This window comes from Alosa pseudoharengus, unplaced genomic scaffold (assembly GCF_046254945.1).
Source record: "Alosa pseudoharengus isolate Yale_2024_CS ecotype anadromous, Long Island Sound unplaced genomic scaffold, YU_APseudo_1.1 YU_APseudo_1.1_scf_18, whole genome shotgun sequence".
Classification (NCBI taxonomy): domain Eukaryota; kingdom Metazoa; phylum Chordata; class Actinopteri; order Clupeiformes; family Clupeidae; genus Alosa; species Alosa pseudoharengus.
Window position 1 is genome coordinate 20,817,906 of NW_027468650.1, and position 15,000 is coordinate 20,832,905.

The window sequence follows — 15,000 nt, forward strand, 5'->3', positions numbered from 1 at the left end:
GCTTATTGTCTTCCTCTCTCTCTCTCTCTGTCTTGCTCCATCTATCTCTCCTTCCAGGTGTGTGTGTTTCTGGAGTGACATGAACCGCGCCAGCCGTTAAAGACTCCAGTGTTTCAGGTTTAAACTGGTCAGTATTGGGTGTGTGTTCCCCTTTCCTGTCCATTGTTTGTTCTACTTTCTCATGGTCTATGATTGTTTTACAGAGAAACCGGTTTTGATCAGACTGTGTGTGTGTGTGTGTGTGTGTGTGTGTGTGTGTGTGTTCATCAGAGCACTCAGGCTGTGTGTGTGTGTGTGTGTGCTAGCAACCCCCAAATTGTTCTTTTGGCTTTAAAGTAGATAATAGTAAAGTTAGAAGTTGCATATAATATTAATATAACAACACAATATGGCAGTATTTTACTTTAGCGTTGAAGTATTTTAGGGAATGGGAAATAACAATATTCCATGTATGTCCAGTATGCTAACAATAAAAAAAAAATTCAAGTACGTGAATGTCAGGGTAAGCAATGAGCTGATTTCCGCAGGTGCAGAGCCATAGAAAGAGAGAGTAGCGACACTCTTTGATGTTGCCGCCACACGATCAATAGTTCCAAAAAAAACTATGCTGAATGGCTGTATCGCAGGAGGGTGGGATGTATTTCTGGATGCTGGAGGGCGTACACTAGTAACTCATTGCCTACTGACCAAGTGATTGGCCGTTTTCAGCTCCAAAACTCCCATAAACTGGCATGGCAAAGCGCTGCCATCTTTTTCCATGGTTTCTTATGGGAGTGTCGCCTCTCTGTTTTCTTTGCCACAGGTGCCCCCACCCCCCCCCCCCCACCCCCCCACCCCCCACCCCCCAACCGGCTGCACCTGGCGCACCTGACTAGTCCATTGAAGAGTATAATTACCTGGTTGGCCGGTCAAACAAATCACACAGCAACAGAACCCTTTATAGATGAAGTTGCCCCTCCCGCTTGGAGAAGGTCATTTATATTACTTCTGTAGCGTGGTGGTTCTATGCGTCGCTTCTGTTAACCATACATTGACAGGGGGAGTTCTGAGTCACATGTGAAGTGCATGCACTGGGGATGAACGCATGCCTTCCTGATGTTTCCAGATTGCGGACTCAGCCTATTAGAGTTGACCTTTGAACTGTGGTAAGGCTAGAGGCTTCAGCAGAGTGTCTGGTTCTCTAGTCACACATTATGTTGTCTCAATAATTTAGAGGAGCTCATTCTCTACGAATAGCTAAGTCAGTATTCTGTCTTTGTCTCTCTCTGTCACCCATGGTCCCTCTCTCTCTCTCTCTCTCCCTCCTGACTGCTTATAGGGTTGTGTGTTTGGAGGAAGCATATATGCAAGGTTAGGAGAGAGGGAGGCAAGGATAGAGTAATGAGTTTTAAATTAAGTCTCAGGGCCATGTAGAGAGAGAAAAAGAGAGAGAGATATAAAGAAGAAAGGGGAGGTGAGATGAAGTCATCCAGAGTGGAGGAAAGAGGGAGAGTTGACGAAGAAGGAAGAGGAGAGGATGAGACTAAAAGAAGGGCAGAGAGAGAGAGGATGAGCCGAGAAGGAGTGAAACGGAAAGATGATGTGGAGAGGAATGGCCTTCGGCCCTGTCCATCTGGGCTCAAGCTGCTTAGTGTGTCCCCGTGATGAGATAAGGTAACCTTTATTGTCCCTGGGCCAGCACTCACAAGTGTCCGCTGCATGGCCTCTCGGAGAACCAGCTCACGTGTGCTCAACACAGAGTGCCGGTCCAGCTACAGTACTCTCCCATCAACCTGCTGGGATCTCTAATGCGTTCTGACCTGTCCCGCTTTGATCCATGCATCTGGTTTATAATCCTAGCCTTGTTTTTGATTTGGGCTAAATTGGGATCATCATTATGTGTTGCCTTGATATCTCAATTGAAAACAGGCATGGGGGACTAGTAGCAGTGGAGGGAGTCCCCTGGGAAGAACGTGCAGTACAGACAAGAGCTTCTTCAAACCAAGCGGAAATGGAAAAGAGACAATTGAATATGCAACATTAGAATGAATGTATAAAAGACTGAGTTCAGAGGGAGACTGAAAAAGACTGCATTTCCATTGCAGACCCCATCCGCACGGAGTAATCTCTCATCCTCTGAGACTGCAGTACTGCAGATTAAGACAGATGAGAGAAATGGAGAGATGACAGCAGAAGTTCGCTGCAATATGATAGAAAGAAATGTGCGCCGAGAGCTCAAAGCATTCTCCCAGACGTGGCTTGTCAGTAGCCCAATAGCAGACTAATAGACCGATAGCCACGTGACTGTAAATGTCTGTGTAGAGCCATGACTGTAAGAAGACATGTCCTCATGCCCTTCCATTTGATATAAATGAAGTCAAAATCATTCCGCCATGTTGTCAGATTTAAAGTCAGAGATTGTTCTGTGGAGACACCAGTCAGGAATGCCCAGTAATGCGATAGGCCCACCACTTGTAATGGCATGTCTGAATCTGAGCATGAGGATATACATTATTTTACATTGTACAGTCATAAGATGCAGTAATCTAGCCTACATTCCAGTGGTAGAAATGATCAGACGAATACGGTCACTTTGTTACATTCACTGGTGTTGAGATCAGTTTTGCGTCTGAAGATCAGTCTTTACTGACTGGGGTGAACAATAACAGCGCTGAGTTGGAACCAAACCTATTCAACACAAAATATGTGTTGGAATGGTTAGTTTCTTTGTACTATTTTGTGATAGCAGGGAGGTTAGATAAGGCCCTTCACTGACCCTTTCCAGGATGAGACATTCACCAGACTCCTGAGATGACCGTTTAAGAGCTCTCAGCGTGAGGCCATCCTCCAGCTGGCTGACTCCATTATCACCCCTACAACTTAAAACAACCTGTTTGGCACCTCCACATAAACAATGGCGACAGCGCGAACAGACAGACTCACACCTTCACACCTTTGTTCCCACTTGGACTCCATTCTCTTTTTCCATAAACACTCTTGCCTTGTAGTGGGGCTACTTCAAGTGTAAATCCTGAGGTGAAGCTACAGGTAGTTTGTCCCTTTGGAAGAGTCCACAGATATGGTGCCATCTAGTGCAGGAGGTGAGAAACAGCGCTTTCCACAGAGGCTCTCAAGGCCGCGTGTGTCTGTGTGTCTTTATGGCAACATTTAAGTTGAACGGCAAACATTTGTGAGAATTATGTTTGCTTTGAGTCAGGCTATATTGATGAAATAAGAAAAGTAAGCCCACTACACGCGAAGGAGCTACTTTTATCACCAAGTCGCACGATTACTGTATTCACAAGGCCAAGAGCATATTGTGTGTGTGTGTGTGTGTGTGTGTGTGTGTGTGTGTGTGTGTGTGTGTGTGTGTGTGTGTGTGTGTGTGTGTGTGTGTGTGTGTGTGTGTGTGTGTGTGTGTGTGTGTGTGTGTGTGTGTGTGTGCGTGTGCGTGTGCGTGTGTGCGCGTGCGTGTGTGTTTGTGAGCACATTTGTCTATGTGTGTATGTGCGTGTGCACATGCCACCTCTTGCTCTATTTGCATCAGGGTGCAAATATTTGGCCTTGTGTTTTATTAACTGGAAGAGTGAGTGCTCTCTGTCACTGCGTGAGTTTTATGGTTGTTCACACACACACACGCACACACACACTTAATATACAGTCGTGTGTACTCTTAAAACAGCATGCACATGCTTGTGACACGCCATGAATTTAACAACAGCGCCCAGCTCAGGCCAGTGTTTCTGTGGAGATCAGAGGGTGGAAGGAAAGGAAAGGAGAAGAAGAGGAGATTATTTTCAAATAAAATAAAAAAGCACTCCTCACATTTGACATGATTGAAGAATGATGTCTTTGTTATGCTCTTTTAACTCAAGCCTGAAGAACACCTTGACACTGTTGAGATGTTGTCAAATGTATAGATTTTAGATAGATATTTTATTGTCATCTATGCATTTCGGCCCAATGAAATGATGATGTATGTTTTAGTTTTAGAAATATTGCTTTGTATGTGTAAAAGTATAGCAGTGATTTTATTGAACTGCATCAAAATTCTACTGAATTGTACCTGAAAATTGCCCTCAACAAACATACTTTCAGAAAAGAAATCCATCTTGAAATCTTCAGTATAAATGTAGACATGGGTTTAGAATGATGGCACTATTTTGTCTTTGTTTTTTATTATTATTATTATTATTATTATTATTATTATTATATTTCTGATTTCTATCAAACTGGTTTTCAATTTGGTTCATGAGGTTAGTGAAATACAGTTGACTTGTTTGCCTGGAGATGATGATGATGCAATAGCTGAACTCTACCAGTAGGTGGCACCAGCAGATCACTGCCTTGAACAGGTGAAGATAGACAGACAGACAGACACACACACACACACACACACACACACAGACACACGCACACACACACACACACACACAGACACACGCACACAGCTGGAGCATGCAGCAGTTTTTCATTGCAATCAGGTGTTTCTGGTTCCCCCTTTTTTCCACATTGCAGATTAGTCTCCAAACCTGATACTGTGTGATATATACACAGAGGCAGAGCCATGGAGGAGTAAGGTGCTCACTCCCCTCAGACTTTCACCCTCCCAGGACTTTCTCTCACTCATCCACTTATTCACTCACTCACGCTCTCCCTCTTTTTTCCATCTCCTTATCTCTCTCTTTCACCCTCCCCCTCCCTCTCACTCTCTCTCTCTCTCTCTCTCTCTCTTCCTCTTCCTCTACCTCTCTCTGTGTTTTGGGGGTCTGCTGAGAGTTCTCCAGGGTGCTCTAAAGGGTGGAGGTGAGCTCCATTCTAAAGTGCGCTCTTTGGCCTTTCCCAGAGCCCCCGCTTGGAAAAATACGCCTTGGAATTCCCATTTACCTTCAAAAAATCATCTCTCTCTCTCTCTTGAACTATTGGAGACGATGTCTTTTTGCTCTACTCCATCTTCCTATTTTCCTCCTCTCTCCTTCTCCTTCTCCATCTCCTTCTCCCTCTCCCTCTCCCTCTCCGTCTCCTGCCCAGCTCACTCCCTCATCCCGTTATCCATTATCTCCCTGGCCAAGATTCCATTCATTCTGTTATGACTTTATTTGTGTTTGTGTGTGTGTGTGTGTGTGTGTGTGTGTGTGTGTGTGTGTGTGTGTGTGTGTGTGTGTGTGTGTGTGTGTGTTAAGTCTGTGTGCTTATCTGGTATATGTAGTACTATATATACACACACACCAACATCAACACCAATGTCTGCTTCTCTAATCTTGGGCCTCAGGGTCTCATTTGTTGTCTTGTTTTCCAGATGTATTGGTAGTTTGTGTCTGTGTGTCTGTTTGTGAGAGTGTGTGTGTGTGTGTGTGTGTGTGTGTGTGTGTGTGTGTGTGTGTGTGTGTGTGTGTGTGTGTGTGTGTGTGTGTGTGTGTGTGTGTGTGTGTGAGGGGTTGAGGGTGTGAGCCTTAACTGAAATGAGGTGCAATCTTTCCATGGATGCTCTTTGTCATCTGCACTCTGGCCAATGCATCCACCCACCCACACACACAGACATACTAACTGTACAGAGCACACTTGAACCCTCTGCCACTGACAGTCACGCAAACACACACACACACACACACAGAGAGAGAGAGAGAGAAAGAGAGAAAGAGAGTGGGCAGATGTTTCTATCCTCTAGACAGATAGAGAAGAGAAGCGAAAGCCAGTCCAGTGAGAAGTTTGCTTTGGATGGGACACCTCCCTCACCTCTGTCCTCTCTCTCTCTCTCTCTCTCTCTCTCTCTCTCTCTCTCTCTCTCTCTCTCTCTCTCTCCCTCCTTCAGTCCATCTGCCTTTTGATTTCCTCTGGCCAGTTAAACAGCTCTCCTTTCATCCCACATGACACCCTGACACACACAGTCTCTCTCTGTGGACACATGTACCATATAGGGCTGTTTTTCCTGCGTAGCGAACTGCGCTCTGTCAGTGTGTGTCTGCACACATGAGAGCATTTCTGGTGTGTATGTGTATTCATCAGAGCACTCAGGCTGTGTGTGTGTGTGTGTGAGGTGTTTTTACTTACTGCAGTAGCAGCACCTGCTGGAGGTCATGTGGAGTTCAAGAGGTCAGAGGGGGTCCACCTGTGGGGCCTCTTCATCACACTGAGCGATGTTTCTCTCAGGAGCCACTTCTCCACAGAACTCTTTGTGTGTGTGTGTGTGTGTGTGTGTGTGTGTGTGTGTGTGTGTGTGTGTGTGTGTGTGTGTGTGTGTGTGTGTGTGTGTGTGTGTGTGTGTGTGTGTGTGTGTGTGTGTGTGTGTGTGTGTGTGTGTGTGTGTGTGTGTGTGTGTGTGTGTGTGTGTGTGTGTGTGCGTGCGTGTGTGTGTGTGTGTGAGGGAGTCAGAAAAAAGCATTTTCTTTTATTTGATTAGCTGTCGTTTATTTGTTAAATGAAGGATAAACATCAGTCAGTGCTTACTGCATTGTTGCAGCTTGTATGTGTGTCATTTAAACACTGTTCTTGCTATACATGTATTAATGTTTGTGTGTGTGTGTGTGTGTGTGTGTGTGTGTGTGTGTGTGTGTGTGTGTTACAGCTTTCTTCAACATTTCATGGTATAAAGACAATGAGCCGGTCTGACTGGGGGTGTGCCTTTTGACGAAAACACAAGCAACACCGTGGACACAGCGCTGAATCACCGTGGCAACAGTGTGTGACTGACAGGAAGTTGTGGGGACCCACAGCGCAGAAACCATGCCCGCCCTCTCAACGGGAGCCGGCAATGAGCCAGGTGAGCACAATCAATCGCCCAAATCAATACCAATCAATCATTTATCAACAACCACTCCTGTCCTACACTCATCATGGCCTATGGCATATAGCACTATGAAAAAGACAGAACCAGGAACCCTGATGGTTTCTACTGAATGTTTCCATGAAGGAGCCAATAATGGTTTGCCTTGGAACCCTCTGGTAAAAGTGTCTTTGCAGAACCTCATTCATGGTATTTTGGCCAGCAGCTCTACAGTAGTTTTCCATAATGAGGAACACTTCAGGACTGTGAAGAATCTGTTCTGGGCAACCTCATTTTCATAGTGGGAAGCTAGAACCTGAGAACCTTAACAGAACCTAGTACTTCATATGTGACTTTGAGTCAGTGAAGACTATGAGTCAGTGAAGAATTCCTACCATCAAATAGTTTTTGAACGTTATTGAAACAATACTGTGAATATGCTGTAGCAATTGTCCAAGAGTTAGTTAAAACAGAATTCAAATACACAGCTAGCACACAGACATGGCCTTGGCCATGGTCATTTAATTCAATTCAAACAAATAAAAACATTCTAGCTGGACATGAGAAAGGATCAATAATCTCATTTATACAGTAAAGATGAGTCACCATGTCTTGCAACATTATGGCTCAGTCCAAAAAAATAAAACTTTAAACGCTTCAAGAATGTCCTCCAGGAAAATGTCACAGTTCACTAGGGCGATTTGCAGAGCCGCTTGTGGTGCCGTCGCTCGGCCTTACCGTCCATGTCAGTCACGCACGGATACACACGTGTCCCCGAGGCCGCCTCCGCCGCGAGCTCTCGCATTCCTGCGGGCGATTACGGTGATGTGTTAGTGCACGGAGACCCATTGGGCCTGTTAGTGCCTGTCTATATGTGTTTGCCTGCGTGTGCGTCTGTCTGCGTCTCTGTTGGTGCAGGTGTGTGTGTGTCTGTGTGTTTGTGAGGAAACGATGCCCGTGAGGAAGGGAGAGGGAAAGAGAGAGAGAGAGAGAGAGTTGGGGGAGAGCGAGAGAGAAGAAGGGGTTCTGATGGATAAAGAGTGTGTCGGTGGTTGGCCTGTAGACATGGCGTGCACTGGCGATTACGTACTCGCTGTGGAAATTTGTATAGACAAAGTGGAAAGCCAGACCATCAATTACGATTATAGTCATTTCAGGCAATTACTGGCAGTGTCCTTCTTTCCAAATCAAACATGTATGGTCCCCTCTGTCCCCAAACAGAGAGGGTCGCCTGGCCTCGCCTCGCCTGCTGCTTACACTCTGAAATACGAGCACAGGCCGGAGAGATGGAGAGAGTGAAATAAAAAACACTGCACGGAAGAGACAGATAATGATGACATAAATACAGACAAACAGTGTGTGGGCGGGGGGGATGTTAGACTGAAGTCTCAGCAGAGTGAAGAGAAAGAAGAACAGGAGTGGAGCGGCACTGGAGGTATTACTAGAGAGAGAGAGAGAGAGAGAGAGAGAGAGAGAGAGAGAGAGAGAGAGAGACGGAGTGATTATTTGTTGGATGGTTGAGCGCTCTCCAATTGTGTGTACTGTATGTGAGAGTGAGATGGCAAATGTCTTATTAAAGATTCAAAACAGGACTTTAAGCAGTTTTGTCATCAACATCAACATTGGAACTGGTTTAAAATCTGTTTGTCATGAGTGTTTCAGACATGATTTATGTCTTAATTCTACATTTGTGACTGCTTCCTAAACATTCTACATTTGTTTCAGCTAAGTTGACGTGGTGCGCTCCAAACCACTACAGAAACACCCAGAAAGTGTGTGTGTGACTGTTGAATGATTACATGCGTCACTCGCATCACACAATCACAAATGCGCACACACACACACACACACACTCTCTCACACACACACACACACACACACACACACACACACACACACACACCGACCGCAGGCGCTGTTAGCTGTCTTGGTTTGGACTGATGAGTAGCCGTGCGTTTATCCTGGTCCAGAACGTCATTTGGTCATTTCGTCACTCTGGTCTTTTATAGCCGATTTAAAATGTCAAAGTGTGGGCCCCAGTGTGCTGCTTTGGGATGATCTAATGTGGGACAACTCTGCTTGCCCTGATTTGCTGTGTGTGATCTTTTAATTACACGCTGACTTTTAGGGCCTGTAAGATAGATAGAGAGAGAGAGAGAGAGAGAGAGAGAGAGAAAAAAAAACATGTTTTCTCTGTGACGTTGATCATTTAAATGTGGTTGCATGTTTTTGTATGCATGTTTGTGTGTGTGTGTGTGCACGTGTGTGTGTCAGTGCGTGTGTGTGTTTGCTGAATAAACATGGCGTGGATGTGTGGCTGGATCGAGGCAAGACACGTCTCACAGTGAAACCCATATTTTCCTTCTCTGGCCTTTTTCTTCTCTTTGTCCCCCTTTCTTTTGTTAATTCATCACATCTTTCTTGCAATTAAGATTTAATAAATGAATGTAAGAAAATGCTCATGGAAGAATCTGGAGCTCTGCCTCTTGTCTCGGCAGAAAGCAAGTCACAGAAAGAAAGAAAGAAAGAAAGAAAGAAGAAAGAGAAGGAATAAAATATATTTTATTTAATTTTACATCAAATGTATATTACATTGCATATTTAAAACCACAGCTAACAGGAAGAAAAAAGTGAAAGAAAATCAATCAATAAATAAATAAGTAAAGAAATAAATCAAAAAGAAGAAACTATGGAGGAAAGAATGAAAGATAGAAAGAAGGAAAAAGATTGAATGGAGCAGAAAAAACAGAATGGAACAGATAGAGAGAGTAAAAGAGATAAGATGAAAGAGAAAGGAGTGTGTGGTAGAGTTACGTTTAGTGCCACCTCCATGGGGTAACATCTGAGATTTAATAAATACTTTGGAAACACATGAAGCAGTGACCAGGCTTTTGGTGTGTGTGTGTCTGTGTCTGTGTCTGTGTCTGTGTCTGTATCTGTGTCTGTGTCTGTGTATGTACACGTATGGATGTAAACTTCACATATGTGTAGTAGAAAGAATTGTTGCCCTGGCATAGTAGCTGACTGAACTCCCCAGCCACCTCTTGGCTCCTGGTTCATATTTACACACACACACACACACACACACACACACACACACACACACACACAGACACACACACACAGACACACAGCCACACACACACACACACACACACATACACACACACACACACACCTGTCCAAATGGGAGGAAATTAAGATTTAATTGTCCAAGTGTGCTTTAAACGGCTCTGAGGCAGCTCTGCCACCACAGACCTGCCAAAATTCCTTCTTTGGTCTCTCTGTTCAAAATCACCTCTCTCGTTCTCTTTTCTCTCTCTCTCTCTCTCTCTCTCTCTCTCTCTCTCTCTCTCCTCTTCTTCATCATTCTCTCTCTCTTGATGCATCATATTCTCATTTCTTTTGTCTGCTGGTAAAATTTAGTAATGTGACCTTGCCCACAGTCAGTATCTGACCACTGTATCCACTTTCACACACACACATTCTCACACACACACACACACACACACACACACACACACACACACACACACACACATATACACACACACTGTTGGAAGCTCATTCTGTGTATGTCCCTGTTTCTCCTCCACTCTCACTCTGTCTCTCTCTGGCACACACAGAACTACGTGCAAACACACTATTACCAGGGGTCCGTGGACTTTCAGCACATCAAACAAATGTGCACTGGATTTGGGGATGATTGTTTGAATGTGTTTTTTAGTCGCCAGGAAAGATGTTTACCGTGTTTGAGAATATGAGAGGACCTTGGGTTGTGAATTATGCTGCGCTGTGATGAAGCGCGCGTGCACACACACACACACACACACACACACACACACACACACACACACACACACAAATAAACAATTGCAAAAGGTGTGTTTTTTGTCAATGTTTTTGATGTAGCATATTTTCAACCTGCGCTCAGATAAGTAAACACTGAAGGATCAGGCACGCAGACAGATTTGATGTGCCATGCCTTATTGAACTATAAAGGACGACTGTTTTGGCATAAACAAAGTATTACACAGTATGACCGAGACATTATCAGGATGTATAGCACAGTGTACATTTACACATCACTGCAAGGGATACAGCCACAGGTATCTAAGACAAGTAAGCTTGAGCACTGCATCACATTGTGGGAGCATGGCAGAGAATGACCTTATAGAGGCATTTGAGCACTGCATCACATTGTGGGAGCATGGCAGAGAATGACCTTGAATAGAGGTCCAGAATGTCCTCAAACAGTACAAATGACCGAAGGCACACGTCCACAGTGGAGCACATCACTGAGAGAGATCCATCACAGCCCAGCCCGGCACATCCTCCAGCAGGTGACGAGGCTCATGGATCCACGGTGGGGCCGCGTGGACGTTTACGGCACGGCAGCGCTCCGGCCCTGCCTGTCCTATCAGCTTTTTAAGGGTCCCACGGCAGGCCTAAAAGATAAGCAGAGCCAGGCCCTCTCAGCAGGAAGGGCACACCAAAGACTACACATGGAAAGCTTTTGAAGAGCAAACCTTTCTACCAGACACACTTATTTTTCTAATGAGTGTGTGTGTGTGTGTGTGTGTGTGTGTGTGTGTCTGTGTCTGTGCTTGTCTATGAGTGTGTGTCTGTGCTTGTCTGTGTGTGTGTGTGTGTGTGTGTGTGTGTGTGTGTGTTTCTTTATATGTGTGTTTATGTGTGTGTGTGTGTATTGTTCCGCCGATCTCCTCAAACAAGTGACTGGTTGTGTAATCGCGAACAGGTAATGAGGGCCATATTGAGGGGCCATACTGTTTATCGCTCTGCGACGCTCTATGGCTTCCCCAGACCGGCGGCCCACTAGCGCTGCTATGAGGGACATGACAGGAATGGCCGTATTAAATTTCTTCTCGGCTAACAGTAAATTTTTCCATTCTGATGTCAAGAATGCCGAGCATCTGGAATCTGTGGCGAAAGAGAGGGAGATGGAGAATGAGAGAGAGAGTCAGAGAGAGAGAGAGAGAGAGGGATAGAAATGAAAGTGAGTGAGAGATGGAGAGGGAGGGAGAGGAGGGACTGAGAGAGGGAAAGGGAGCGACTGAAAGAGATGGAGGGCATGGAAGGAAGGATGGAGAGCAAGAGGGAAGAGAGAAGAAGGGATTGAGGGGGAAGAGACCGGGTGAGAGACGGAGAGATGGGTGAACGTTAGAAAGAAAGAGAGAGAGAGAGAGAGAGTGTTGGCTAAAGTGGTGGCAGCGGTGTGCGCTACGGGAGCACTTTATCGCTTTCCAGCCGTTTATCCTTCTCCCCCTCCATCCCTCCTCTCCTCCACTCCCCTCTTTCTCTCCCTCCTCTCCCTCTCTCCCCCTCTCCTTGCCACTGGGACACGGCACTGTAACACAAGGATTTGTTGCCACTGGAAAAGCTCCCTGTTTCCAATTACATCAGAATGAAAATTTCCACTTTGTTTTAGCAAAGCGGGGAGAAGAAAATGACAAGAAATGGATAGAACGAGAGCGAGGGGAGGAGAGGAGAGGGAGAAGGAATGTCATTTATTTATATTTTATTTTATGTGTGTGTTTTTTCAGAGGTATAATGATATCCAGCACAGTCTCTATCCAAAGGACACACAGCACCGAACAGGTTGCGTGCGTGCGTGCGTGCGTGCGTGCGTGTGTATGTGTGGCGTGCGTGCGTGCATATGTGTGGCGCGTGTGTGTATGTGTGGCGTGTGTGTGTGTGTGTGTGTGTCTGTTTTAGTATTTCTCTGTTGTATATAGAAGTAGAGCACAAACTCCACATAAATAAGCCAGTCAGTTGCTACATGGCACACTTGCACATACCCCCTCACACAAGTTCAAGTTTGTGACACACACACAAAGAATGTTGAAATGTGGCTGTCAAAAATGGCTGTGAATGTTTGAAACGTTGAGCTAACACCAATCTAAATATCTGAGGAAATTAAAACAAGTGTGGAATGAGGATTTATTAATAATGTTTTATCAGTCTTAATGTCATATCTCTATTGGAATTCTTATCATATAATAAGATTTGCTTAATGACTTTAGTGTAATTCTGTAAGGCTTTGGTTTGTATGTGTGTATTGGCGGCGTGTGTGTTGGAATGAGGTGTGTGTGTGTTTGTGACAAAATATGTGCATATGTATGAATGAAATAAAGTGTGTGTGTGTGCATGCGTGTGTGTGTGTGTGTGTGTGTGTGTGTGTGTGTGTGTGTGTGTATGTGTGTGTATGTGTGTGGTCATAAGGAATTAGAGCAGAGTGGAGCATATAGCAGCATGTGACCATCGGTCGGACATTTCCTCGACGTGTCCTGGAGTCTTGGCTGCATAGGGTCCTAAGAGAGGAAGGCTTGGCAGCGTGTGTGTGTGTGTGTGTGTGTGGACCTGCAGACTACGTTTTGAGGGTTGTGAGAGTCCTCTGGAAATGAGTGTTAAGCAGAGGTGGTAGATCATTTAGGTCTGGCTCATAGACACCGCTCCTGGGTTATGTCTGTGTGTGTGTGTGTGTGTGCAAATGTATGTGTGACTGTGTGTGTTTAGTTTATAAAGGTGTTTTTCCAGTGTATAGAAATTGGGAAGGCTTGATTTTGGAAGCATGTGAGAGACACTGCTGGACTCCACTTTTCCTACTAGTCCAAATCGCTTTCACACGATCTCTCGCTCTCTCTGTCTCTCTCTCTCTGTCTCTCTCTCTCTTATACACATACACACACACACACACACACACACACACACACACACACACACACACACACGTGCAGAGACTCTCTCTCCCTGCCTCTCATCCAGGTTTCTTCTGTGTTCATTTCCATTCGTCCTTTGTTGTCTCTTCTCTCCTAAATTTTTTCTCGCCATCCCTCTGTTCTGGAGTTTATAAAGTTCTAGAGAGGCCTGAACTCGTTTTTATTTCCCCCTCTGTTTGCCTTCCCTCCTCTCTGGTCTATCCCTCCCTCCCTCCCTCCCTCCCTCTCTCTCTCTCTCTCTCTCTCTCTCTCTCTCTCTCTCTTGGCCATCCTGCAGAGGAATACAAATCTAGATGTTATGCAGCGTGAAACTAAAAGGGATCTTTCTGGCTTCTGAGCATTGGCAAAGGCCTTTTGTGTGTGTGTGTGTGTGTGTGTGTGTGTGTGTGTGTGTGTGTGTGTGTGTGTCTGAGTATGTTAAGCAGACTGTATAGTCACATAAATTCCATATCTAAAGCTTTGTCCCATGAGCTAGTGGGCCTTAAAGTTTAAAAGGTGAGTGTGTTTTTGTGTGTGTGTGTGTCTGATCCCAGAGAGAGAGAGCGCTGAAGGTCTCGAGTGGTCACTGCCCTCTCTGATCTCTGTTCCTGGTCCAGGCACATGCTGTCACACGCTCCATATCAAAGCCAATCAGGGCTCGCTCAGTTGCACCTGGCAACGGCCACTACCACAGCGGAGGTGGCACTCCAAGGATGTTGTCACTGGCCTGTGGTGCGGGTGTGTGACTCGATATGACAGAATTGTCGACATGAGGGACCTCACCCTGTGTGTGTGTGTGTGTGTGTGTGTGTGTGTGTGTGTGTGTGTGTGTGTGTGTGTGTGTGTGTGTGTGTGTGTGTGTGTGTGTGTGTGTGGGACCTTTGATGGTTAGAATGCTGGGCAGCACAACAGACATTTATGGCTTAGAAAAGAGCCCTGTATTTTGCCAAAGGAGTTCAGTTACCTCTTGTGCGTCTGTGTGTGTTTGTGTGTCTGCGAATGTCGTGATTTGTGCCTGTGGTCTAATACAGTAATGTCAAACCCAGGGTATGTTCATAGACAATTTGTTGTGTGTGTGTGTGTACACTGTGCATGTTGTGTTGTTGTCAGTGTGTGTGTGTGTGTGTGTGTGCGCTCCTTATCTAGGCAGCAGTGTGTGTTGATGGAACACTCACACAGTGTGTGAGTGTGTGCATTTTACCACTGTGTGTTGGGGTTTTACAGCTGGACAGTTTGAGTGAAAAGAGCTCCAAAAGCCAGCACGATTAGGGTCATCCTGGGGGTCTACACACACACACACACACACACACACACACACACACACACACACACACACACACACGTTCACCCAAACATGATCTCACGTCTGCAAGCGCCACAGGAGAGACGGAGCTGTAAAATTGCTACTGTGAGCTCGTCCAAAGCCGTGTCGCCACGGTAACTGCTTAACGACAGGTTACTTGCACGGGGACGGATTTAATGGGCGACGCTTAGAGCATGAGTGTGAGCGAGCACGTGTGTGTGTGTGTGTGTGTGTGT

The 15,000-nt window shown here is 45.5% G+C and overlaps 1 protein-coding gene across 1 annotated transcript in view; it reads left to right on the forward strand.

Annotated features, from left to right (window-relative positions):
* mpp7a (MAGUK p55 scaffold protein 7a) overlaps positions 1 to 15,000 on the forward strand; it is a gene marked incomplete in the record, with an annotated part of 73,157 nt that overhangs the window by 22,255 nt on the left and 35,902 nt on the right. Inside the window, 2 exon segments of the mRNA XM_076290497.1 lie at positions 58 to 127; positions 6,545 to 6,739. Coding sequence (XP_076146612.1) covers positions 6,703 to 6,739 — 37 coding nt within the window.